Source organism: Magallana gigas, chromosome 1 (genome assembly GCF_963853765.1).
Source record: "Magallana gigas chromosome 1, xbMagGiga1.1, whole genome shotgun sequence".
In the NCBI taxonomy this organism is placed as follows: Eukaryota; Metazoa; Mollusca; class Bivalvia; order Ostreida; family Ostreidae; genus Magallana; species Magallana gigas.
Genome location: NC_088853.1, coordinates 11,676,749 through 11,703,185, shown reverse-complemented (window position 1 = coordinate 11,703,185; position 26,437 = coordinate 11,676,749). Strand labels below are relative to the sequence as shown.

Sequence of the window (26,437 nt, the reverse complement as noted above, 5' to 3'; positions counted from 1 at the left end):
CGTTGCCAAAGAACGAATAGGTCTTCCGTTAATGTCCAATGGAAAGCTGGAAGAACCTCTAAGAAGCAGAGTTCTTAAAGTAATACCATGACTAACTAAAAAAACATAAAAAAGGAAAAAAAATCGAATAATTCTTGGTACGAGTAACACAATCCGAAAAATTTTAGTATAAAATAACAAACATCTTGTTGATTTCAAGAATGACTTAGTAAGTAAAAATGTGTTTAAGTACGATTTAACGCTCCAAAAAGTAAAAAAAGTAATAATAAGAACTAAAGCAAAGCATGTTGCAGAGAAACGAATGGGTCTTCCGATACTGTCGAAAGTAAAGCTACAAGTTCCTCTAAAAAGCAGAGCTCTTAACCAATAAACATAAGTTACAAAAAAAGATCGAATTATTTTTGGTACGAGTTAACAAAATCCAAATAATTTTGAGTACGAATCAACAAAATTATTGCCGATTTCAAGAACGACTAACCAATAACAAATCAAAATGTGTTTAAGTCCTAAAAACTTCGTGCAAATCGGTTGAATAGTTTTTGAGAAATAACGCTCCAAAAAAGTCAGAAAAAAATAATAACTAGATCGTTCTCGTTGCAAGCAACGAGTGGGTCTTCCGTCCAATTTTAGAAGTTTAAGTTTAAGCAAAATATGACGTCATACTCATATCCCGTATTAATTGCTTGAAAAAAATGTCAATTTTTTACCCGCATGATAAGCTTTTTTCCCTTTGTATTGCCTACAATGCAAATGAAACATTATTGAAAATAATTTTATCACAATTTAATTTCTCGACAGTTAATCTTATCTTTTAAACTTTTATTTATCTTTTTAAAGCGGGTGGGTGTCCTTTTTATGTCTCATATTAATCAAAATTGATAACTTTGCAATTCAGTTATTCAATTGACTAGCTGGTCGACCCCGTGTAACTTTTCGCTGGGAATTTTTGTCCCAACATTGTGGAAGCGATAAGGATGATTATGCTTTACGGGATTTTTTATTCAGCTGAGCTCTATACTTGAACAATTTGTTGTATGTACTCAAAAAAATGCGTGTATATCTATACACAATCTTGAATTTTGCAACAAGTGTTATATATTTAATCTCGATTTCTTCAAAGCACAGCAGAGTAGTTCATGGCAATTCATGCGTATTGTATGTGTCCAAAATGCAAAGTCTTGTTTAAAATTATTATTAATAAGAAACTAAAAGAGATTGACTATTCTCTCGAAATTATAAAAAAAAATGCCAACACTTTTGACAAAACGTGGCTCTTCGTGTAACTATTTTGTATAGCGGAAGCTTTAACTTTTAAGCTTTTTGGTTTTTTGTTTACTTTGGAAGGTGTACTATTTATAGTATTATTGGCGATTTGCCTTGCCTACAGCCAGGACTCTGCTTTCAGCAGAGCCCGGCTAAAAAACATTATGTCAAAAATGGAATAGAAATACAACAATTATTATTACTTAACGGATGGTATACACACACGCACTGTGAATATCTCAATCGTAAATGAGTCATTCTCTAAAAATGTATTACCTGTTCTGTTATCGAACATCGCCTACATGTATTGATTTAAAACATGTCGTCCCATGCGTATTGGACACACATATCTTTTATATCTTATATGGGGCCATAATTTGATAAGAGAACTTTAAATAACTGCAACTCAAAAATAATGGTTCAGTATAGAACAATTATCTTCAAGCTGGTATATCTTGTATGTCTGTTGTAGTCACAACTTTATAAGAGAAAATAGCAACTTGTCTAGATAAAAAAAGGTGATAATAAATTTAAATTCGGGTATTCTTATCTTTACACTGTTCGTGTGTTGTTCTCAAATTCATATCATCGAGACACTTCAAACTATTTTTAATAGGTACATTACATTTTTGAACGTATCAGAGATTAATTGGTGACAATAATGTAACATCAACCAAATGTCGAGGATACTTGGACTCTTGTTATTAATACAAGGTAAGAACTGTGCTTTATATCATTTAATTAAGTTTAAGAAAACTTGATAAGTCTTGTCTTTTGATTGATCATTAAACTAGAAACATTTCTTTGTGTTACAGAGCTTGAAATTCTTCGCTATGTAAACATAGCGTTTGTTTACATTTTGAATGTTAAAGTAAAATCCAATTTTAGATCTAAAATGAATGTGTTAAACGTTAGAAACTGTTTAATTAACTTAAAATAAATAAAATGATAAATGTTTACTAACAGTTTGAATGCTTTATACATGTATTTTTTCTGGGATACTGTTTTTTATTCCATGTTATTTTCTCCTTTAAATGTAGAGAGAGAGAGAGAGAGAGAGAGAGAGAGAGAGAGAGAGAGAGAATATATATATAGAGAGAGAGTCAAAATAGTTTCCAGTATACATGTATGCAAAAATTGCATACAAATGTTTATGCTTGTACTATTTTGTCTGTTTAAATTGAAAATTTTCCTGACTATGAATGTAGATTTGTCTTTGCTGCATATATTACATGTAATGGATATATGATATTAATAAAACGCCTTCCCTGCCATGATATATCAAATAATGTTTTACAAAAAAAACGAACCCAAATAGTTACATTTTTAGCTCACCTGAGTTGAAAGCTCAATGTTAGCTTTTCTGATCAAAATTTGTCCGTTGTCTGTTGTCATAGCGTTGGTGTTGGCGTTGTTGTAAACTTTTCTTCTCCGGAACTACTGGGACGATTTCAACCAAACTTAACACAAAGCATCACTGGTTGAAGGGGATGCAAGTTTGTTTAAATAAAGGGTAACTCCCTCTTTGAAGAAGAGATAAACTACAGTAAACTGAAGAGATAAGAATTATAAAAAAATTGTTCGTATATTTCAAAAATCTTTTCAAAAAATATAAGGATAGAAAAGCAATTACTTGTATGGAAGCATCTTCAGCTAGTGTAGATTCAAGTTTGTTCAAGTCATGGCTTCCGGGAGAAGGGTGGGGCCGTAATTTGGGGATGGAATTTTACATTGGGATACATGGAGAAAATCTTTAAAAAATTTCTTCTTAAAAGCTATTAGGCCAAAAAGCTTAAACTTGTGTTGAAGCTTTCTCAGGTTGTGTAGACTCAAGTTTGTTCAAATCACAGTCGCCTGGGGTAGGGTGGAGCCACAATGGGGGGTGGGGGTCGAATATTAACATTTGAATAAATAGCGAAAATCTTTAAAAGTCTTCTTTTAAAAAAATATTCGTTTAAACTTAAACTTGTGTGGAAACATCCTCAGATAGTGTAGATTAAAGAATCTGGGGGAATAAGCCGAGGCAAAAAACCACAGGTTCATTAAAAAAAAATATTTTATTTCTAGCAAATTTCACTTTCGTTACATTTATCAAACATATGTGATCATATACATTCAGTGTTGCCATAACCCACAAAAAGTAATTTCACATTTAATTGATATTAAGACAACAAAATAGTTATATGCTAATTTGGCAACAAAATATATGATATAGAAATCGGATGTTCAAATAATATTTTTTAATAGAGTGGGTCATCGTTCCATTTTTTAAAGAACGAATATTGTTAAGACATATTAACGTATATCTTTTTCAATTTACCAAAAAATGGTACGAAAACCCACTCTATGGTAAAAAGTATTTTTTCTTCTTTTAATTTTTAAGATTGGTCTTTAAATGACTAAGTCCAGTCGTTTGCGTAAAACTGATAACAATAGAATCAGCTATATCATAGCATATAAACAAGCGAATTGGTGGTGTAGTGGTAAGCGAGGAGTTCTTTAAACAATTGTAACTGTAAAAGAGGGTGTTCGAATCGTAGGCTTTATGGTGTTTTTTTTTTGTTAATCTTTTTGTTTACATTGTTAGAATGTAATTTCTTTTTTTACTTAATAATATACATTGTTAAAATGTAATTTTCCTTTTTTTTTCTTAATAATAAAAATTTGCTTATTATAATTTGAAATTATTTGATATGCGTTTTCTACTACTTTTATAAAATATACAATGTTTGCTATTTTCTTTGAGATTGCACAATTTCGTATTGTAAACAAAAGGTTGTTGTGCATGCAAGAAACAATTTAATGGAAAGATAAAACGTTCCATCTTTTAATCTTTGAGAGTCTTGTTCACACAACAAGGACATACGCTGAACAAAAGCATGTAATTGTACACAAAATGCAGAACACAAGCTAAGTCAAATGTACAGTATGCGCCTAAAGAAAATTCAACGATTAACTAGGCATGTATTTCACTTCCAATTGTATTGGCAGGAAAATCACGTTACAAATGCGTTTTTTGTTGTGAAAGAAAAAGCATAGTAGTTCTACCAAAAGACATAAAGACCACGAGGACCAATGACCAACACAAAGTTTGACCAGTGACCTATACATGTCCCCTTGCTATACATTACTGGTTTGACTATCGCTGTTTTCCGTGTGGTATATATCAACCGGGAAGGGGGGGGGGGGGCTTAGCCCCCCCCCCCCCCCCCCAACTTTTTTGCAAATTTATACATAGCAAAGACCTTTTTTTTTTGCTTGTCAAGATTTTTTATAAGTCTACCCCCCCCCCCCTTTCAATTTGCTTCCGATGCCAGTGTATATTTTTTTTGAAAATACTTGTTTTGAATGCCTACAAAAGGAGTTAACTAAATTCTTTCTGTCTCCGAAACGGAAAAATCAACTCCCCCATACTCTTTGTCGACTCCCCTCCGTTAGGGGTTGTATACGATGTCTGAGGTAAATTAGTAAATTAAATATTGTTAGAAAGTTATCAAAATTATTGTATTTTAACTCTTTAAATGAGTATGTCATTGTCATTCTAAATTTGCCAGTTTAAAGTATATGTAAATACTACCAAATTTAAGCGCATTTACGCCTTTCAAATGTCGATTGCCCCTTTCTCGCATTTTTGGACATTTTCATTTGGACAATACTGCCCACCGTTTAAATGCCCAGCTAACTCGTACGTTAATTACTTCTACAAGACGTTTGAGAGGGTCATGGGCATTTGCAACGGCTTATTCCCCCAGATTCGTTTGTTTTAATAATGATCCTCGGGGTTAAAGCGGGACCAGAATTGGGGGACGAATTTTTACATAGGAATATATAACGAAAGTGTATGGAAGCATTCTCATATAGTGTAGAATCAGATTTCTTTAAATAAAGTCCCGGGGGTAGGGTGGGGCCACAATGAGGGGAGGGAGGTCGACATTTTTACAAAAACCATTTAACCAGATTTCCTGACCTTGTGAAAGCTTCCCCAGGCAGTGTATATTCAATTTTTGTTTCAAGTCATGATCCTGGGAGTAGGTGGGGGGGGGGGGGGCGTCAAATTTTTACGTAGAAAGGTACAGAGAATAATCCTCGTGAAAAGTATTCATTCCAAAAAGCAAAAACAGTAACTTTTGTGAAAGCACAGGTTGTGCAGATTAAAGTTTGATTAAACCATGATTCCCTAGAACAAGTGGGGCCACAAAGTGTGTGTGTGTGTGTGGGGGGGGGGTGTTATATAGGAATAATTTGCTAAACTTCTTACAGATAAACAACATAACGGGCTTGATCTTTACTATAAAAAATATGTGGATAAAAATCAGCAGATTATATAGATTTTTTAAGCAAGATCTACTGTACTTAATTGTCGAGATATTTTAATTTTGATACTGTAATACTGATTTGATCAGAGTTAAGAGTAATGTTGCTTAGGTGAACGATGTGGCCCCAACGCATCTTGTTTTTCGAATGTTACATTTAAGATATGGACACTATCCACAAATTGGCCAAAACATACCAAAAAGGTAACATCTGTTGAAGTTTATTGAAGAGTGATGGTCTGGCGTCAGTCTTAGGATAGGTGGCATCATCTCTTATACAGTGTAGTCTGTCCCAAGATATTTTGGCCGCATATTTTCTTAAACTATTCGATATTTCCTGTGATTTTTAACGAGGGGAAAATGATAATGATTATGTATGAATGAAGTTATCTTGGATATTTTCCCTTTCATCGATTTCAATTGCACTTCTTTCACAGGTATGTGTATTTTTATTAGCAACTGTCTAAATGTGCAGCCAAAATATCTTGGGCCAGACTATAGGAAACTATTCACTGCAAATTAACACAGAATAACGAGCATTGTAACAATGTTAACACTATACATTTTCATTAACTAAAATGACGTTGTCATTGATTTATTTTACGAACGGAATTCAATCTAAAAATGCGTTTGATAGCGAATTATAAAATTACAACAAATAAATATTTATACGCGGACAAATCGTATTGGGTTGCCTTTTTTTAATAAAATATTTTTTTTTATTATTTTGAAGAAAAAAATATGCACTGAAATATCAAAAATGTCTGTTATAACCATACAAAAACTTTGGAACGCCTCAACTGTTTATGATCTTCATGACATGATGACACTACAACTTAAAATGATGATACGTCAAAAAATACTTGATGATATTTTAGGAATACGTGATAATACTCTAACACGATATGCTGATACTTCTTCATTTCATGCTTATTCTTATTCATAATATGACAGTACTTTACCGTTCTGTAGTTCTAAAAAAAAGGAAGCGTCGCCTCTAGATCAGAATACACTGAACATTAGAACACGTAGCCTATTGGCGCTCCACATCAGCGAATGAATATCAGGGGGTACGAAAGGTCTCCCGGGGGGGGGGGGGGGGGGTTCGGTCGAAAAAATTGCATCTGAACCCAATTTTTGGCGCTTGGCCACAGTGGTTACAGTGGGCCGCTAAAAGTATTAATAGCATCTAGACAAAGACTTCTGTCATTCAGTTTAGATTGGATTTCTGTGAATTGATGGGCTCTTCCTGGAGTTATGGAATATAAGCGCTGATTTTTTTTTAACACTACAGTTTTTTAAAGGTCAGATTCAACAGTACACTACGCTATTGTAACAAATACATTGTCCTTTGCTTGAATTGAGCCGTGATTTTATAAGAAGCATGTGTGCTTTTCATATGCCTTATTACACCCAAAAATATCGTATGTTTCAATGCTATTTTTGATTCAGTAGAGATCACTAGTTATGAGTTGTACTGTGTACTTATTTGATGCCAGCAGTTTTTATATTTACATAAATGTTAGCAGATGCAGCAGATTCGCCAAATGAGTGAAACTAGGCAATATAGGCATTGCAAATGCTTCATATAGCCAAAATCGTTTTACTAACTCCCATTTTTAAAAACTCACTTTTTGTGGAAACATACATTTTTCGCTTCATCAAATTGGGGGAAAAGTTTTTACGAACTGACCTTTTTGACCTATTATAAGGTAAAAACATGAATGTATGGACATAAATATGTAGATCAAAAATCAAATATTTTAAGATACAGGGGCAACTGCCCCTCTTTCCCCTCCCTCTCTCCTCATATTTTTAAAATGTTTCTCTTGTCAAGATTTTAGGGGAAAGGTCTGCCCCCTCCTCCAATTAAAGATACACTTGCTTGTGCTGGCATCCACTTGATGATTTCATGTTCCCTGATGTCCTTAAAAGGGACAGAAAAGCATATTCTTTAATGGGATAGAAGCACCAAAACCAATAGTTGTTTAAAAAAAATTGCCATTTGAAGGCGCCCGCTTGCAGGATCAAATAGAATCAACAAATGACAAAACGATACCTGTAGAATTGAAATAAAATTCCAAGGCGCCTAAACAAGGATGAGCAATAAGCAGGGGATATGGGAGTCGTTTGGCATAGCGAGATCCAACAATGTAATGAAGGTGACCGGATCACATTCCTTCCTGATTCCAGTTTGACCTGAATTGCAGAAGCCCTAGTTTTGGCAACATAGATTTTTATATGTTATTTGTAAAAGGTTCGAAAATTTCCATTTTTTATACGATAAAGTATCATTTAATATATAATAAGAAGCAGCAGTATATAATGATGAAGCATCAGTACATAATGAAGAACTATCAGCATGAAATGTTGAAGTATCTGCCTGTAATGTTAAATTATTATCATATAATGTTAAAGTAGCAGCATATAATGTGAAATATTAGCATATAATTTTAAGGTAACAGCATAGATAAACAAAGTATCAGCATGTAATGTTAGATGTTTAAGGATCTTCATATAATGAAGACCATCCACATAAGGTAGTTGAAACAGTGCACAGAAAACAACAGTGAAAAGTAATCCACGTTCTGAAAAGTTAAGCATAATCCCCCATCCCCCACCCCCAGAAAAAGGAGAAAATCAATTATTTTTCGAACATTTTTGTAAAATCACCATCGTACATACTATACTCGATATTATCATTTATATGGTAATAAAGAGCAATACCCGTACATGTGATGTGTAAATTTAAATAGACAATTTCTTATCTTTTTATGTGTATAGACTTGTTATTTTAGACTGACTTTAAGACAGGACATATTGGTAATCCATTCTAATATATTAGGACGATAAATTAGTAAAATTAAGCGTATCATGTATACCAAGATAAAAAAGGCTTGGAAATTTGTTCTACTTGGACAAGGTAATGCTTTTCATTTAGTAGTCTCATTTTTTAGGTCAACGTTTGTTTTAAAAAATCATCTTTATGTACTTTCGCTTTCATTACACCTTTCTTCATGTATATAAGAAAATTTACATTTTAGAAATTTCTTTATTTTAATTAAGGGCAATCACAGTCATATCTTGTACATGTAATTATATTATTTGTAAATCGGGTTTGCTTGTGAAAGAAAACGTAACTATCTGTTTTCATTCATAAGGTTATATAGTTTTCTTTTGTAAATTATTTGTAGTGCTATATGTATTTCATAAATTAATAGGATATTTCTGCTTTTATATTTCATATTGCTGGTTTCTGACATCAAAAAAACATTTAACACAGTAAATTTCAATACCCTCCCCCCACCAAAAAAAAGTAAAAATAATAACAAGACGCTCGTTGCGAACAACAAGAGGTCTTCCGTTCGAAAACACCTTTAAAAGGCTATCGGGGCAGTTTTTTTTTTCATTTCTTAACACTCTCTACTTTCTCTGAAAATTTGAAAGTCCTATCTCAACATTTTCTTAAATCCCAGTAAGCCCCTCTAAGGATTTCAACAAACATATCTTCATACTAGGAAAAGGCGATGTTACTGTGATTTTTGATAAAATTCAAACAAAAATAATTAAAATCCATCATTTCAGAGACAATATTGTGAATTGAAGCACAATAAAAGGAAGGAAAAAGAGAGGATTGAGCTCATGCCACCTGGACAAAAGTCTACGTCTGTAATGTGGATCGAATTTTGAACAAAAATACATATTCTGCATTCATTAAAGCGTCTGCATCGTAACATATAATTTCTTATAACTAATATGTTAATTTTTGTAAACTGGCGGTCATAAGTATATAAAAATACATCTCCCTTACCAGCAAGGATACAAAATTAAGACCGCAGAACATGAACTGACAAGATTGGAAATATACAGCTAACATCACCAGTTACAGTCAAAACCTTTGAAATGGGCGGGAACAAACTGACGCGGACGTCTGAGAAAACACTGGATTGAAAATTCTGTTATAAAAAATGTGCGTAAATCAAATACATATAAAAAACCACTTGCCATGCAAAATAACATTATCATTGATTCTAAATTAAATAATAATCGATAAAATCAACTCCCATAAGTACTTTGATTTTTCTTTTTGTCTCAAGTTTATCTTTGCCGACTAACATTGGGTGATCAAAAACTCTGCTAAGTTGGAAAATAAAATAACATACATCTTACAAATGTAGCATGGTTAATTCTCCCCCCTTTTCCTGAGTCCACTCGATACCCCATTGTTATGTCTAAACGATCAGTTAATCAATCGGGTAATAAGAAAGGATGAATTTTGACCCCGATGCTTAATCACTAATCCCGCTTTTGGGCAAATATGTACATTTGTGTAGACCTTTGTACATAATTATAAACTTTATAAAACTCCTATTAAATGATTATAATCCCGATTCACCCTGCCGTAATATTTTTTTTTATCAAAAGTGAATAATCAGACTCTTTGTTTTAACAGTGTATCCCCACGATCGGTGTTTACATCTACATGTATATCTCAGACCCGCCGTTCTCTCTTTGTCACAATTGAGCATGTTATGATCGAGGTAAATTTAAAAAAAAAAAAACTAGCACTTTTTTTGTTATGCATAGCAAGAACGATTTTTTTTTCTTGAACTATAAAATGTTAAAAGCATAAAGAGAAACATTATTGATTAAATTGTACGCATACATATTAATATAACTAGTGAAAAACCTTCATTTTGCATTTGATGTCATTGTACTGTAATATATAAAATGTATTTTGTCTGCAGAAAATTCGAGACATAGAGGAGTGATTCTGGATTTAATATTCTTTGCAAAATCCTAAAATGCAAAATATAATGTATGTTTTGATTTATTAGATATGATATGCATACACTGCACATGAAACAAGAACCACTTTAATCTTGATTGAATTTTTTTGTTTACATGGTTCATACAGTTTGCGTCCAAATAGAAAAAAGCGATTTTTGATTTTGTCTCTGAAAGATTTACTTGTCGATTCCAGGAGTATTCAGTGGCAGTTTCTATCCATGATCGCCTGTCATTCTATTTGGCAAAAAATACCAAAAGGAAATGTCACAAAACGGCGGTTTAATGGAGCCCTAGATCTAGAGTTTTGTTTTATTTTGCTGAACGTACCCATTTGCTTAGTGTTCACTAATTTATTACCCTGAGGTCCACGCAGAAAATATATAAGCGAGGTTAAACCGGATGCTATGGGGAAAATTCAGCCTGCGCATGAGCTAGCCTGGTTCCTGTGCGTAGCTCAGGGAACCAGGGTAGCACAGGTTTATCTGAATCGGGATCGGGATTCCATGCCATATGCACATGAAAGTTCAAAGGCGCTGTGATTATAAAGTTGTCGGTAAACATTACAGAAACAAAGTATTCCTTTTAAAGAAATAATCGGCATGTGATATAAACTGTCAGTATTATGAAATAAGGTAATGTTATGCCGAAACTACAACATGCATCCTATAGCATAATTTGCAATGTTTTAATTGTTGTTTTCCGAATACACATGTAGCTTAACTTTATTTTTACAGAAGGCGAGGCTAGAGTACGATTGAAATTTTTTTCATTTAAGCATTTACGTATGATTGAATAATTATGTGAATGTATATAATATATGATTGACTAATTATGTCACTGTATAAAAGTTTAAATCTCAAGAAAAATGCATCAAAATATGAAATTGATTTACAAAAGCTGTCACTGCATAGTTAACAAAGTATGAAATTGATTTACACAAAGCTCTCACTGCATAGTCAACAAAGTAGTGCGAAGCTTAATGTGTGTGCACATAGTAGAATTTGCCGAATGCCTGATACTATACATGCAATCTTCATTAATATAGATCATAATTATTTTAGAAGTATGAACCCTTTAAATTCTGAGATTAGAAGTCAACTATACATATACGTATTACAACGTACAAATTTAGTGGTTAAAAGCGGGGGGTCTAGAGTCGGTGGAATCTGTGATGATTTTAAGGCTTTCACATTTTTGTTGGAAACACATGCAAATGGTCCACCTATTGGAGTCTTTTTTTAAAGGACAGCAACTTGTTTTTTTATATGTACGCGATGCCGTATCCCAAGCTGCGCTCGGATTATTTCCCCTAATACAAACACTTCTTGAAAGCTTACATTATTGAAACTTCCCAAATGTTTTAAAAGCCGTGTCGTAAATTCTTTGAAATATGTCCATAATTATACAATGTCCTACACACATAATTACAAACCAAATACATTGAATAAATTGCCAAAAAATCTTATGATCTCTTAACATGATATTTTAACACATTTTGTATTTACCAGGTGTGCTCCAAAAAGTTTTTGCGACACTATTTTTACAAATCTTGAAAAACAAGCATTCTGAGAGTATTGCATTAGCAATACACGTCCCCTACCGGTTTGTATTATTCTATGAAAGCTTCGAATCATACAACTATTTCAAAACTATTATAAACGAGATGGTATGCTTTCATCAGAGATTAAGAACAGTGGAAATTTAAACTACATAGTTGATCTAGAAATTAAATAAAAAATGGGTAAAATAATAATCTTAAGTTTATCTCCGGTATTTTTGCCAAGTCCAATAAGTATTTGCTAGTAGAAATTTGTGACATCAATGCACTGGTAAGCAGAATACCACTTTTTCCGTCTGCTGCACCCTGAATCAACAGACCAACCCGATAACGAACCCGATTGTAAAAATACAAAGATTAAATTTACAACACAATTCTTGACACTATTTTACGGAACCTAATTGTTTGATAGAAACAATAAAAAGGAATGATACATGTACAAGTAAATCACGATATTATTACTGACTACATACTTTCCTCGTTTATTCAATACACATCGAACCCGATAAGAAACCCGAACGGTGAAACCGGTAGGGGGCTAAAAAACGGAGTGCTTGAATATTGAATGGTTAAGCTAATTTAATTTTAAAGCAAAATGAACGGTATAACATTTAAAAAAAAGAATAAACCAACTGGTTGTTTTTTTTCTTTATGAAGATAATGATTCTATTATTGTTTCTTTTCCTTTTTTTTTCTAGTCGCCGCAATCATATTTCACAACAAAGAAGATATTGACAAGGGGTTCTGCCATCTTCAAAAAGTGAAAATACAAGTGCTTCTTGATTGTAGATTGAGTTACACCTCTGTTGTTACAATAGCTTTAGCGAAAAACGAAAGTGACACTTCAGGAAATTATATCTTACAATGTGTTTGGATCAATGGAAAATCAACGAATTGTTCAGGAGATAGTGACGAAACAGGATATTACAATGGTTCTACTGACAATCTGGACATTAAATTCATATTCAATGACAACAAACACGCTGGGCTTTATCTAAGGATCACGACACATTGTAATTCAGGCTCCATCGCATTGACACCTTGCCGTAAGTTTTTACTTATACTATGTTTAGATTTGGTTATAAAACATATACTTACCAACATTTAAAACAGAAATGAGCTTTTTCTGGTCAAAAATGAAAAAAAGGAATGTTTACATAGGTACTTTTGATATAAAGGACGCATTGTACAATTTTTTTTAAAATGAAATGGACCGTTTTTGAAGCTCAAAAATATATTGGAACTCCCTGGTCTCATATAGGTCTAATTTGTACATATGTTTTAAAAGATTTCAACGTTGTATTAGAATGATATTTCTTACAAAAGGATATTCTGAAGATGGCAAGATATGTTAAATATAAGGTTTAGAACATCTGCAGGTTTGTAGCTTCAATACTATAAACACTTAGATGGACTGCCGTGGACCTACAGTTCCGTATGTGTTAAAAAGTTCCAACGACGAAAAAAAGCACCACTTTAAGAATTACTTCATTATATTAAAGTGTGTTATACCTCATTACTTTGTAATTTATACTAATAAATTAAGGCATTGTGCAATTAAACTACATAATGCCTGCACCAGAGTACTTGCGTACACCTTTGGTATTTCAACACATGTTCGATGATGTCGGTAAGGTACAGGCACGTAGCATCGTTTTTGAAAGTGGGGGAGGGGGCCAGACTAATCCCAAAAATCTTGACAAGTCAAAAAAAAAAGAAAAAGAAAATTTAAACTTTAAACTTTTCCAAAATCTTCAAAATCCTAATCGGGGGGAGGGGGGGGGCGTACTATATAACTATAATTTCACTCCTCATTTCCTTATTTGCATATCAATTTTTTCCATACTCCAAAAAAAGTGGGGGGGGGGGGGGGGCAACTCCATGATAATTCAATTTTTTATATGTAAATTTAAAAAAAATTGTTGCTGCTAGAAAAACGGGGGGGGCATGGCCCCCCTGATGCTACGTGCCTGAGGTATAATTGTATTTTAACAATGAGTTATTATTGTAAAATTAATCAAAAACCTACTTTCATTTTCGATAAACACGCCCGAAATAGCAAAAATAAGATGTAAGGTGATGGACACGCTTTGGCGGATCCAAGTCAGGGATAGTCTCAATCAAAACATATACTTGCAATAAAATGATATTAAATGGTTCCGTATAGAGTGAATACACATTCTGTGAGCCTATTTAGAGAATATACAAAAGTTAAGATTTGACAAATGTTGAATAAATGAAATAGGTCGATTCGTTTCTTTAGTGGGCGATTTTAGTTTTAAGACTCATTCGCTTGCGAAGCATGATATCTGGTGAGAAAATGGGATAGAACTTTCTAGAACGGGGTAACCAAGAACACGGATTGACTAATTAACTACATGTGTAGGACGAGTTCATCATACATTGCAGGCAGATACCTTGGATCGGACTTCGATTATTACAAAAAGTTAATGAATAAAATGCGAATTTAGTATTAATGGAAAAAACTTTCCAGAACGGGGTGCCCAGAAACGGTTTATTAATTGGCATCATGGCGAAAGTTTAGGGCGAGTTAACCATCGTGCAGATACTTTGAATCTGACAACTTTGGTTTAAATAATGCATGCAAAATTGAAATGGATAATAGAACATAACCTAGCGTGTTTTAATTTTATAATTTTGTATACATGTACCACGACAGATTGGTTGTAAACCTTAGACATTAATTTGTAAACAATAATGATTAATGAACAGATCATTGTATTCTACGTCTATATGGACAAATGATGTATGCATAACATGGGGAAGTTTCATGGGAATGCCCCTTCCCCTCCAGATTGTTTTTTCAAAACAGTATTTTATCTGAAATAATAGAAATTATATTGAAAATTGACCTAAAGAACCAAATTAGATGTAGATGTAAATATTTATCCATTTCAGTTTAGATTGTTCATCCCTGCCCGCTCCTCGTAATATCCAACAATGCAGTTTATTTTTTATTTCAATTTTAAAGAATAAGATAAGGGAAAAATCAGACAAAGTATATACAAAATGAACAAAAAAAATTGTGCAACATATTAAGCAATGTGTAAAGTGTTGAGTCCCCTGATTGCGCGGGCTATTACCTAGTTTTTTTTTAAAAAGATCTAGTGTTTTATATATGAAACTGGAGGATAAAGGTATGGATAAAAAAATCGTTTCCTCTTGGTCTTAGGCAATCATTTATTGATATACTCAAAAAGGGTAGTTTGTATATACATGTAATTTACATGTATTAAAGCTGAACGCCGCTCGTAAATAGGCACCGTCACACAGGTATCTGGTATATGAACCCTTCGATTTCGTTTCACCCAATTGCACACCTGAAACTTGCTGCCGACGTGAAATATTCCTTTCGTAGTCTTTGGATTTTATGCATTTTATTTCTTACTCTATGTGCACATTTTGTTTGTAAATAATGCATTGGCCAATTTATTAGATGTTAGCATTCTCTTGGCTTGATAAAAGTGAGAAAAACTTGATAACTTCATCGCGACCAAGTAACACGGCGAGGCAAGATGTACGTTCACACAGGTAAGGCCTCTACAGCGAAGTGTTTTGACCTGTTTAGAGGTCTGCGCTTTATATAGGGGTTGTAGAGACAACAAAGGTAAAAGAGAAATACGGTGGACAGTGTCCATTTCCGAGCGGTGTTCAGCTTTAATATCAAGTCCTAACTTAATAATCAGATATGAAATACATAGTCATTCCGCTGGCAGCAAAACAAAAATGGCTATCCATCGAACATATTAATTACAATTTTACTTTTGTTCAAACTATACACTTTAATTGTTTTTCATAATATTCTGTTTTACTATTTTCAGGATTTACTACAAATGTGGACGTTTACAACAGCTCAACAATCAACGTTACTTGTCAGAATCCGACATTTGTCAATTCTACATATCCGATGATAATACAGACTTACGATGGAAACCATTATGGAAGCTGTTTACCACAGACGTGTTGGAATAGCACCTGCAAAAGTTAGATTGTTATCTAATAAATCTTTTAAAGTTTAACAGTGGGACCCAAACAATTTGTTAAATAGATACATTAAGAGTAGTTATGACGCAATAACGGACAATGGTATTAATATATTTAAAAATATAATCTTAAATGTTTTAAACAATAGGTTATATCATGTTCAAGCTGAGATAAAAAGTAAAAAAATTACTTGAATTTTATTTAAACATGTACTAAGTCTAAAATGGCCAAAACATGTACTTCTTTGGTTTTACTTTGCTGAATTGTGAACCTTTACAGATTTACCAGACGGCATACAATGTCTGTTGCCATATTATCCTGATGAAATGCTGCAATGTGGATTATATGGGGCTGTAGTCAATATAACAACACCGTCATCAGAAGATACCACAACAATTTCACCAGGAAATCCATCAACGCCAAAAAATACTGAAACAACTGAGTCTTTAGAAAGTTCATCGACTTCACAAAGTATTGCTGCAACGTCAGCTGAAAGTTCCACGTCGGAAAAAGACAAAACAACGCGATTGGCGTCACCAGAAAGGACAGATGGATTCACTGATATGACAACAAGCCAAACAAATGGTGCGATATTTCTTAAAATATAATATAGCGTAATGGTTTTATAGGCGTCTTCCTTTGTATTTTTTTTTATGTGTCCTTTACGTTAATTCGCAGTTTTAAAGGTCTCTTACATGATACCTTTCTACAAACGATATTCACATATTGCAAATGAAGAAGTGTTTTTGTTTGTTGAATGTATTACAATTAACCAGCAAAACTACATTTTAATGAACAAATTGATAATGAAAATTATCCATGATTATTTTCTTTATAAAATCAGGACGAATAAACATGTCATTCTGTCTTTGCCTCGTGAAAAAGTTACTACCTCGAGAGACACTAAACTTTTTTTCGTCCTCATAGCCAGTAACTATGTATATAGTATCACTATCTATAATGCATTCAATTATTAAACGGTTATTAGTACTGGGCCATAATTTTACTAGAGACATGGCCCATAGTTACATGTTCAAGATGAAGATGGAAAACTATTTTTTTTTCATTACAAGATAATCTGTCTTCTAAGATTTGGATGTTTTGTCTCTGATTTACAGTCCAGCAATCACAACTGTCAAGCAAATCTCCTGACTGGGTAAAACCTGTTATGATTAGTTTGGGTTCAATCCTGCCCGTCGTTTTAATCATTGCTTTCATCATTTGGTAAGTTTCGTTTAAAAAGTATAAATAATGTGTAATCATGTGATCTTTGAAATGCATAGATATATAAATTATCATTGTTTTCTTTTTTCTTTTATATGCAGTGGTTGAATGAGATTCAGAAATGGAAGTGCAGAAAATAATTTTAAAAATGCCGTAATGGGAGGAAAATGACGATTTTCAGTAACCCATAATTTTATTACTGAGCAACATTTAAACGACACGTTTATTCAAACATTTAGTTTTTAAATCATTAATATAATTTCCTTATGTTATAATGTGAACATATTACATCAAGATGTATTGCTTATCATTCTTTTTACTGTATATGGATGAATTCCCGAATTTATCATTTTGTGATTTCAGTTATATTAAGATGATAGTCTTAATAGTTTTTGTATTTATTGGCTTGTTTCCCGGAAACCTTAAACCGCCTCCGAGTGCGGTTTCGGGGGTTTTAAATCCTTTCAAGATGGCGGAAAGAGAGGTGTTCGAAAGAGTTATTGATACTCAAGTGTGGCACGTGTGTCCAAGACTGAACTCAGCTAAACATGTGGGTATCGTCCTAACATTAAACACATGTGTCTCAAAGGATCTATGATAGAACATAGTAATGACCAAAGTAAAAATGTGTAGAAGAGTGATTCCATTAAGACTAAAACTGAGAATTACCCTTTGCAATTTACAACAGGCAAAGGAAAAACTTTCGAGTGGTTAAAGAAAAAAAGGAATTCATTGAAAGATTTGCTCATAACATCTTATTTTAGTACACATTGTAATGCATGTAATAAGTTCGCCTTTCTATTTCATCTCTGGCCACTCAATCACAGCTCTTTGAAATGAACAAGATGTGTCTAGCTATTGAGCTAAGACAACGTAATCGGTGCGTACTAGTATTACACTTGAAACCAGTGTCATTGTTAACTTGTGTGGCGCAAAAAATGATGGTGACATTCTACCGAAAGTCCAAAGTTTTGTTAAAATGGCACGGAGTCTATAATTTCTTTCATATCAAGCACATCAATAAATTTTAAACGCCCGAATTTCCCTTGAGTTCACTAAATGATCTCTATTGATAAACGTGTAGAAAAATGAATATTAATAGCTTTCATAGCCGTATACCCTTTCCATAATATTTATATGGTGTTAAGAGTAATTTTTGCAATGGGTTCGCAGAATATCCTAATATATATATGGATATTTCCAGGAAAAAATATCTGCACTGTTTACTAGAGAATAAAGACTTTCATGCAAATGCAGATGAGTCAAAAAATAATCTTCCTTTAGATTCAAAGAAATAATCCAGTAGGTATGCGACTGCTATTACAGCCTTTTTTCTAAACTAGCTGTCCATGTAGTGCTAGACACTCAAACTATCCAACTGGATTCAAACAGAAATTAAACTATTATCAATTCATAAACCTAAACTCGAACTAGTTTTTGATCAATAAATTGCTTATCATACAGAATTATCTACAGTCACCCCTCAGACGATAATAGATAATGTAGGGCTTTTTTAAAACATGAACAAGGGAAAACGAAAAGAAAAATACCAATGTTCATATCTTGACACTGTTACCTTAATAACTGTGGTTCATTGACTCAATAGTGACTATTATTAATAAAGAATATAGATTTGTAAAAAAAAGTTATTTCCAAATGCTTAACGTCAAATATTCTTTATACTTGGAATTGTTTTATTCAAGCAAGGTAAATTTTAACTTTTTGTCTAATGATTTTAAATCAGTTTTATTCTGCTTGATTTTAAATCAGTTTTGTTCTACTTAAAAAAGATACCTGTACTATCTGATTCAATTTGAGATTTATTTGAAAAGTGAAAAGAAAATAAATGATCTTACATTTATTAGATCTGAGATATACTTTCTTTTCATAATATTTGATTGCATAGCAATAAGAACTTTGAGGGCGCCTGTAAAGTGCGAAACGAAATCGAAACGAAACGAAACCAATCGAAACGAAACCAAAATTCGAAACGAAACGAAACGGAATTTAAACAAAAGTAATGTCAATTTTGACTGCATAAAAGTGAAAATAAATTCATTGAAATAAATTTTTGAGCCATAAAATATAAGTACATGTATGTTTCAGATTACTGCTGAAAATGTTTGAGTCGATTATCCGAAATTTGCAAAAATTATATAATTATGAAAATAACGGATGTACATTCCTATACCTTTTAATGTTTCTAATTTGTTTCATTAGATAATATTCAGACATTTAGAGAGAGAGAAAGAGAGAGAGATGCCTTAAAACTTATCAGCGACATTATATAGCAAAATATATACGCAAGTTTAATTGGGAGAGAGAGATATGATGATGATATGATGATGATACTGAAGGGGACATTCTTTATTTAGGGTGTACAATATTTGGCGGAATATAATTTTTCAACAAGTTAGCATGGATTTGATTTAGCGCATTTCTGAATTTACCTGTTTATCTCTTATATATTTAACATTTGGCAATGTACTTGATTTTGTGGACGCCGTTTTCCGCCAAAAACGCAAAATAGAATACACAGCCAAAGGACTAAAGACAGTTTTTTAATATGTTTACAGAATAATCATCATTATATTGCAAGTTAGTTTTGTCAACTTACGACGTCCAAATTCATGCCATACATATTAAAACAATCTTATTATATGTTAGAAACTGGAAACCAACCAGTATATTCATACTCTAAATCACATTGTATTCGATCGTTTTATTTTTACAATATCTCAAATCGATAGAGAGAAAATTGTTGTTAGAATGCCCCCTTCAGTATCATCATCATCATCATCATATCTCTATCTCTCTCTTTTCTTTCTCTCTCTCCCAAACTTGCCTATATACTTTGCTATGTGATGTCGCTGATAAGTTTTAAGGCATCTCTCTCTCTCTCTCTCTCTCTCTCTCTATCTCTCTTTCTCTTAACGTTTGAATATCATTTAATGAAACAAATTAGAAACATTAAAAGATATAGGAATGTACATCAGTTATTTACATAATTATATAATTTTTGCAAATTTCGGATAATCGGCTCAAAAATTTACAGCGGCAATCTGAAACATACATGTAGTCATATTTTATGGTTCAAAAATTTATTTCAATGATTTTATTTTCATTTTTATGCAGTCAAAATTGATATTAGTTTTGTTTAAATTCCGTTTCGTTTCGTTTCGATTTTTGGTTTTGTTTCATTTGGTTTCGTTTCGTTTCGATTGGTTTCGTTTCGTTTCGATTGGTTTCGTTTCGTTTTGTTCGATTTCGTTTTGCACTTTACAGGAGTCCGAAATTTTATGCTACCCAAAGTTAGACCAAAACAAAAAAATCGAATCGAAAATTTATTTAAGAAATTTGATGTGAATAGATGATTTTGTTGGGGGGGGGGGTACCTCTCTTCCTCTCCGATTGGGAACAAGTCTGGCACACTATGAATTTTTTAAAGTGCGTTAAAATTTGAAAGAATTCAAAGTTCCATGTTTTGCGGGGGTTTTCCCAAAATGCGTTGATATGGTTGATATTACATAATTATATTCGGAAAAGTTATGTACATGTTCATATTGATATTGGTAAGAGAACAAAAATATGATAGATAATTGTTTTAATCAAGTTTAGCTCCATACTACAAGGACACTGGAACAAAAAATGCATTAAACTATCATGAGAAGCAATTTTGTAATAAAATGAATTGTCGATAAAAATCATATGGTGTAGCAATTTACATATGAACAAAAGCAGTTCAACAATTTGTTGAGATGGGTAGAAAAATAACGGTATCACTTTATTTCCACAAATTACGGTCTTATCTTTTCTTTAAATCTTCTTGTAAATTAGTCATTTAAGAGCTGAGAAAAAAGAATAATCAGTTTATATGACAAAACTGACTAATTACGAAATCTGTTAAGAAAGTAGTCCATTTCTGAATTATTTTTTTTTCAATGTGCGTTTACTGTTTTGGTGATCAAACAATGAAGTGCAGTAACAAAGCATTTTAATTTTGTTTCTAAAAGTGCGATAACTTACTAGGTTAATAAAGCACATTTATGAATGTTACCCAAGTTCGATACTTTTGTACCAGATTTAAACTGATAAACTCTCAAAGTGCTTATGTTTTAAAAATCCGTTGCCACAGTTCTCCGGCTAGAATATATTTTTGTGATTTGTAACTAGATTTCATACCGATGTGTTGACTCAAACACAGAATCTAACCAATGCTTATTTCCTAATATATACAGTAATAATGTATATCAATATTTTGTTTTCAGTTAAGTAGTTTATTCGTTTGTTATACAAAAACACAGCTTATTAAACTATTGTATATACCTGTCGGATTTTACATGAACTAATCAGGACTCCTGGTCCTAAAATTGGATCTAAAAAGTTTGCATTATTACAGATCATATATCAGTGCTTGTAATTACACCTAAAATGTTAAACCAATACTTTCATTGGGGCTCAATGTAGAATAAGTGAAGTTCAGAGTAGTTGTAAATTAGGAGTCCTTTATTTTAAAAGAATGTGATATTACATGTAATAAACGAACACCCTGAAATACATTTATAATGTATATATTGCGTTTGTAAATTATAATGAACTGTATTGATTGAAGTTTATACATCAATTTTATGGGTTGTTTTCTTTCACACAAATATCATTTCTTCTAATTTTGATACATATATATCAGTTCTTCTAATTTTTATATATTTACGAAGTAATTATCTAAAAGGAGTAGGGTAGTGTCACTTAATGGGGGCCCCCATAAATTATAGATTCGAACTAAATTAAATTCCAATAACATTACTTACCACCCTCTCCCTCAGAAAAGAAATTCAAGTGCGCTTTTTTTCTATAAAGTAATTATTTACCAATTAATTTGGGTATATTTATTATGATATTGTCTAAAAGGGTTAAAGGACGGGGTCTGAATGGCACCCACTCCTTTAAAATAATGCGAACTCAGTAAAATGTTTGATAAAAATTATCATTCCCCCTCGCACGGAAAAACAATTGAATACGTGCATGTGTTTTCTACGAATAAATTATTCAACAATTAATTTCGGTATATTTACCATTCAAAGATCTAAAAGGGATTAGAAGGTGGTCAACAATTCAACAACTGTTCGGAAAACTAATCTTTGATGTTGTTCTACAAGTATTATGATAGTGAAATAATCATATTATTTTTTTATTTGCATTTAAGTATTAATTACATTAAAAGACAACAAATACTTCAACACAGTATAATGTGTCTCATGATGCTATTTATATAAGGTACCTAAGTAAACGTTGAATAGAATTTTACTGAATTAATCCTCGTCTGCTAGAAACCCTACACTATTTTTTTTTTTATTTACCACTCCCGATATCTTTCTTTTTCAATACAACTACCTTAATGACATATATTTTAAATTAACATAACCTACAGGTTCATTGTATTAATTCTATCTACTTGCATCTTAACATTTAGTGCCTTTGATTTTACCAAATATCGTTGGTTCCATCTTATTACAGTCACGTATTTTGTAACCATGTATCTGTTAACATAATGCTGCCAACATATTAACACAGTACACCATTATGTTTGGCTGACGTATCTCACACTTTTTAAAATCCCTCCATTAAAAATTGATGATCAAAACTAAGCAATAAATTTCTTATCTGGAACATTCTTATAAATAATCTACAGCCATCGGTTTTATTAACAGTAATTCACGTAACATACCTTATTTCATTTTAAACACGCACACGGGTAGCGCTAAGGGACACACACATATCTAGGTTTTTATCTTGACACAACTACTGGGTTGTTTCGATAGCTGTTTGTTACGAGTAAGTGTATCTAATGGCAGGTATTCTGAATGTAAGGAAAAAAGATTTATTGAAAATGAAGAATTCCTGATGCCAGATGTTCTGTCTATTTGGAATCGTTTTTTTCACACAAGGTAATAATAATGTTTCCATGTTTTCGTATGTTTTTGAATGAATTGTGTCGAATAATAAATGACTGACTTTTTTACTTTCGGTTTCAAATCAAAAGATTCATTTCTTTAAAAAAGAAGAAATTATTTACGATTACCATTTTGAGAATTGACATCTATTTATTTTGATGGGGCTTGATCGTTTATTTTGGATCATAAACTATTCACGAATGAATTGGAGGACTCATATGATTGATAGGCCTGGTTATCTGTTCCTCTTTGTACGTGTAGATCCTCTAGAGTTGAGACTCCTAGCATTGGTATAAACTTGTGGACATAAATATCAAACATAATAAATAAATAAATAAATAAAATAACAATATAAACACGAACAAAAAATGTCAACGATGTGCATGAACAAAAAATTCAAACAGAAAAGAAATAAACAACGTAACAACGTAGTGACAATGTGCGTAAACATTGACCTGTTTGTAAAATTGGCAACCTTCTGTGAAGAAAATTATCCTTCCCCAATCTTATAATACAAAATAAAAGCACAGTAAATGTTATATTTGCGATTAATATGTATCCATATTTCTTTTGTTTCAGTTGCATCCATCCTCATAATTACCAATCAAGATGCGGTTAATCAAGGGTTCTGTTATCTTGAGGACGTTAAACTTTATTTGGATTTTAAATGTGTACCAAATGTCGATATATCGGTTAGATTCTCCGTAGAACCAAGTAAAAATATGACTGAGCTTCTAAGTTGCATAAGACCAAAAAAGAGAACATGGTTATGTCATGATACTAAATTTATGAGAGGAATCATAAATACATGGAATAATTCCTTAGGAATTAATTTTAGATTTAACAATTCAATGTATGGAGGTCGACTTTTGAGGATCAAGACCACGTGTAATAAAAAAATGGTGCCGGAATATATTCCTTTGAAAGCATGTGGTATGATTTTTTTATTTATACATTTAATTGCAAGTAGTACATACGCATGTAAATTTAGGTAAAGTACATGTCTTTCAGATACTTTCTTTCTCACGATTTGTTTTATTCAATCTATCACCACTGACAACTTTATTTATAATAAAAATACCCTTATACAATATAAAACTTTATTTAATATGTAAACAAAGAAATAATTGTTTTTGAATAATGCGAAATTTAAATGTCATATGCCCTACATGAAAACTGATGAGATCACAATTTGTTTACAAAATTACACTTAAAATTTTAAATATCAACATAATATAGACACACATTTTAAAGATTTTGGTTTTTTTTATAGTTTTTAATCACAAGGCAAAAAGACAGATTACAAGATTTGACTTATTTCCTACACAGGTAGTATCCTGTTGAAAAGGAATAAAAATAACTCGGATATTATATATCTTTTAGTCAAGTGTGGCTCATGCATTTTAATTTTTTTTATTCAAATGACAAATAAAACCTACACAATTGCTAATGAGTGGCCTTGTTTTGCATCATTTATTTTAAAATCTTGTTCTGTTTGTAATCTTGTTTGATAATGATTCACCTTTTAGCCACATAAAATGTTAGCATTTGTCGTTCACACTCTTTGTCATTGAATGTCGACTTCTATTTTTAGTGTCTGGATTTTCTTCATACACGACTTTATACAACGACTCCTACGTCATATATATTGTAAACACTCTTCGTATAACTATTCGTTCTCTCCAATAAGGATTAAATTAAAGGGAACAGAGGAAGAATATGAATCTTGTTATCGAGATTGATGCTCGGAAAAGAGATGCAATAGTATGTGAAAAAAAGAAAGCTTGTTTACGTTATATCAAAGTAAACTTACATGTAAGAGGTGTGACGCTATATAAATAATGTTATTAACATCGTAGAAAAGAAGATAATTTTGTATGGTTAAAAAAGGAAAATATTCAAATTTTAAAAATTAAAAACCATTTAATTTCTTTTCTACATACCAGTTTAAGAGAAGGAAAATCTAGTAACTGATACATAATTTTTTCATTATCCAGCTTCATTTTTAGACAATCTTTAAAGAGTATTGTAGTAGTTTTTCGTTCAAATTATAAAAAAATATTTATAATTTAAGCATTGTTTATTATTTTGGTTCGATGATACAGAATTACCAAATGGCATTCAATGCACTCTACCCTATACACGTGAAAACATATACCAGTGTATCTTGGATGGTGCACTGTTAAATATAGATGAACCAACAATGCCAGAAATTATGTCTTCAAAAAGTTCAAGTGTACCTCAAACTATAGCAACAACGCCACCAAAAGGCTCTTTAACGACAGGAAGCATCACAACAACACCCAAAGGAAGCTTAACAACTCTTAGCTGTCAATATAACACATTGACGACCCAAGAAAGTCCAACATCAAAAAGCACGATGGTGTCACCGCAAAAATGAACCACAGACAGGGCAACACATTTACCGGAAATTGATGCAACATCAGAAGTTCCAGGAAAATCAACAGATAAAGGTAACATAATGTTTTATAAAGTTAAGATGTTCAATACTCTGTGTTCCCTTTACACAGAAGTTTGTGTTTGACAATCGCAATTGTGGTTTATTATGTAATTTATTGAAATAAAAAGGACATGTACAATAGAAATTATTACCAAAAATTACTAGGATAAATTGTATTTTTATGATGAATCGAAATATACGGGAAGTAATCACTTACTTTTTTCTTGTATACTCATCAAGCTACATGTAATATATGATTTAACACCATATGGTACATTTTTGAAAATTTATTTCAATTAATATTTTAATCTTAAAAAATATGTTTTCATGTCAGATAAAATTAACAATGAACCTTGCATCAACTGTGGGTTTTTTTTTATTGAAACAGTTATTTTGAAATTATAACTATCAGTCTTTAATTTTTTATTTTATCCTTTTTGACATATTGCATATATGTCAAGAAAAATACTATCAAATTATAAATGAGATATGCATTATCATTTCAGACGCCAGTGGTATACAGAGATCACTAATGAAGGCAAACACGTTCCTTATTATTTCGGTGCTCTTCCTTATACACGTTTTCTATTATTTGCTTCTTTAAAGTAAATGTAATAATATGCTTTTGCAAACATAATGGTTCGTTATTTCTCATCAGGAAACAAGGATTCTTTCTTTCATCATATACAATAAGCATTTGCGTGGCAAATTCAGTATTTTATTATGAAAAAATGGGAAAAAATCGACATTTTCAAGACAAAATATTTTATTATTGATGCCATTTGAAGTAATGTCCCATTTATAGATAAATATATCATTAACGATTGTCTCATTTGTAGATCTGTACTCTACATTTAGTCTGCCATATGTA

General features: G+C 32.0%; 1 protein-coding gene and 1 long non-coding RNA gene across 5 annotated transcripts in view; both read left to right on the top strand.

The window, feature by feature from the left end:
• The window catches only part of LOC105340645 (uncharacterized), a 38,390-nt gene extending 19,549 nt beyond the window's left edge, over positions 1 to 18,841 (top strand). The window contains exons 1-7 of one of the 4 annotated variants that reach the window (XM_066083004.1): positions 1,687 to 1,781; positions 1,880 to 1,977; positions 12,624 to 12,971; positions 15,768 to 15,929; positions 16,210 to 16,515; positions 17,049 to 17,154; positions 17,256 to 18,839. In XM_066083004.1, coding sequence (XP_065939076.1) covers positions 1,941 to 1,977; positions 12,624 to 12,971; positions 15,768 to 15,929; positions 16,210 to 16,515; positions 17,049 to 17,154; positions 17,256 to 17,262 — 966 coding nt within the window. In that variant the 5' untranslated portion in view covers positions 1,687 to 1,781; positions 1,880 to 1,940 and the 3' untranslated portion in view covers positions 17,263 to 18,839. The other 3 variants (XM_066082996.1, XM_066082993.1, XM_066082989.1) reach the window with 3 other exon arrangements.
• Positions 18,842 to 22,918: 4,077 nt separating this feature from the next.
• LOC136274952 (uncharacterized) lies at positions 22,919 to 24,863 on the top strand. The gene is made up of 3 exons (XR_010713408.1): positions 22,919 to 23,099; positions 23,685 to 24,038; positions 24,700 to 24,863. It is a non-coding gene; the product is annotated as an uncharacterized lncRNA (long non-coding RNA).
• Positions 24,864 to 26,437: the final 1,574 nt, after the last annotated feature.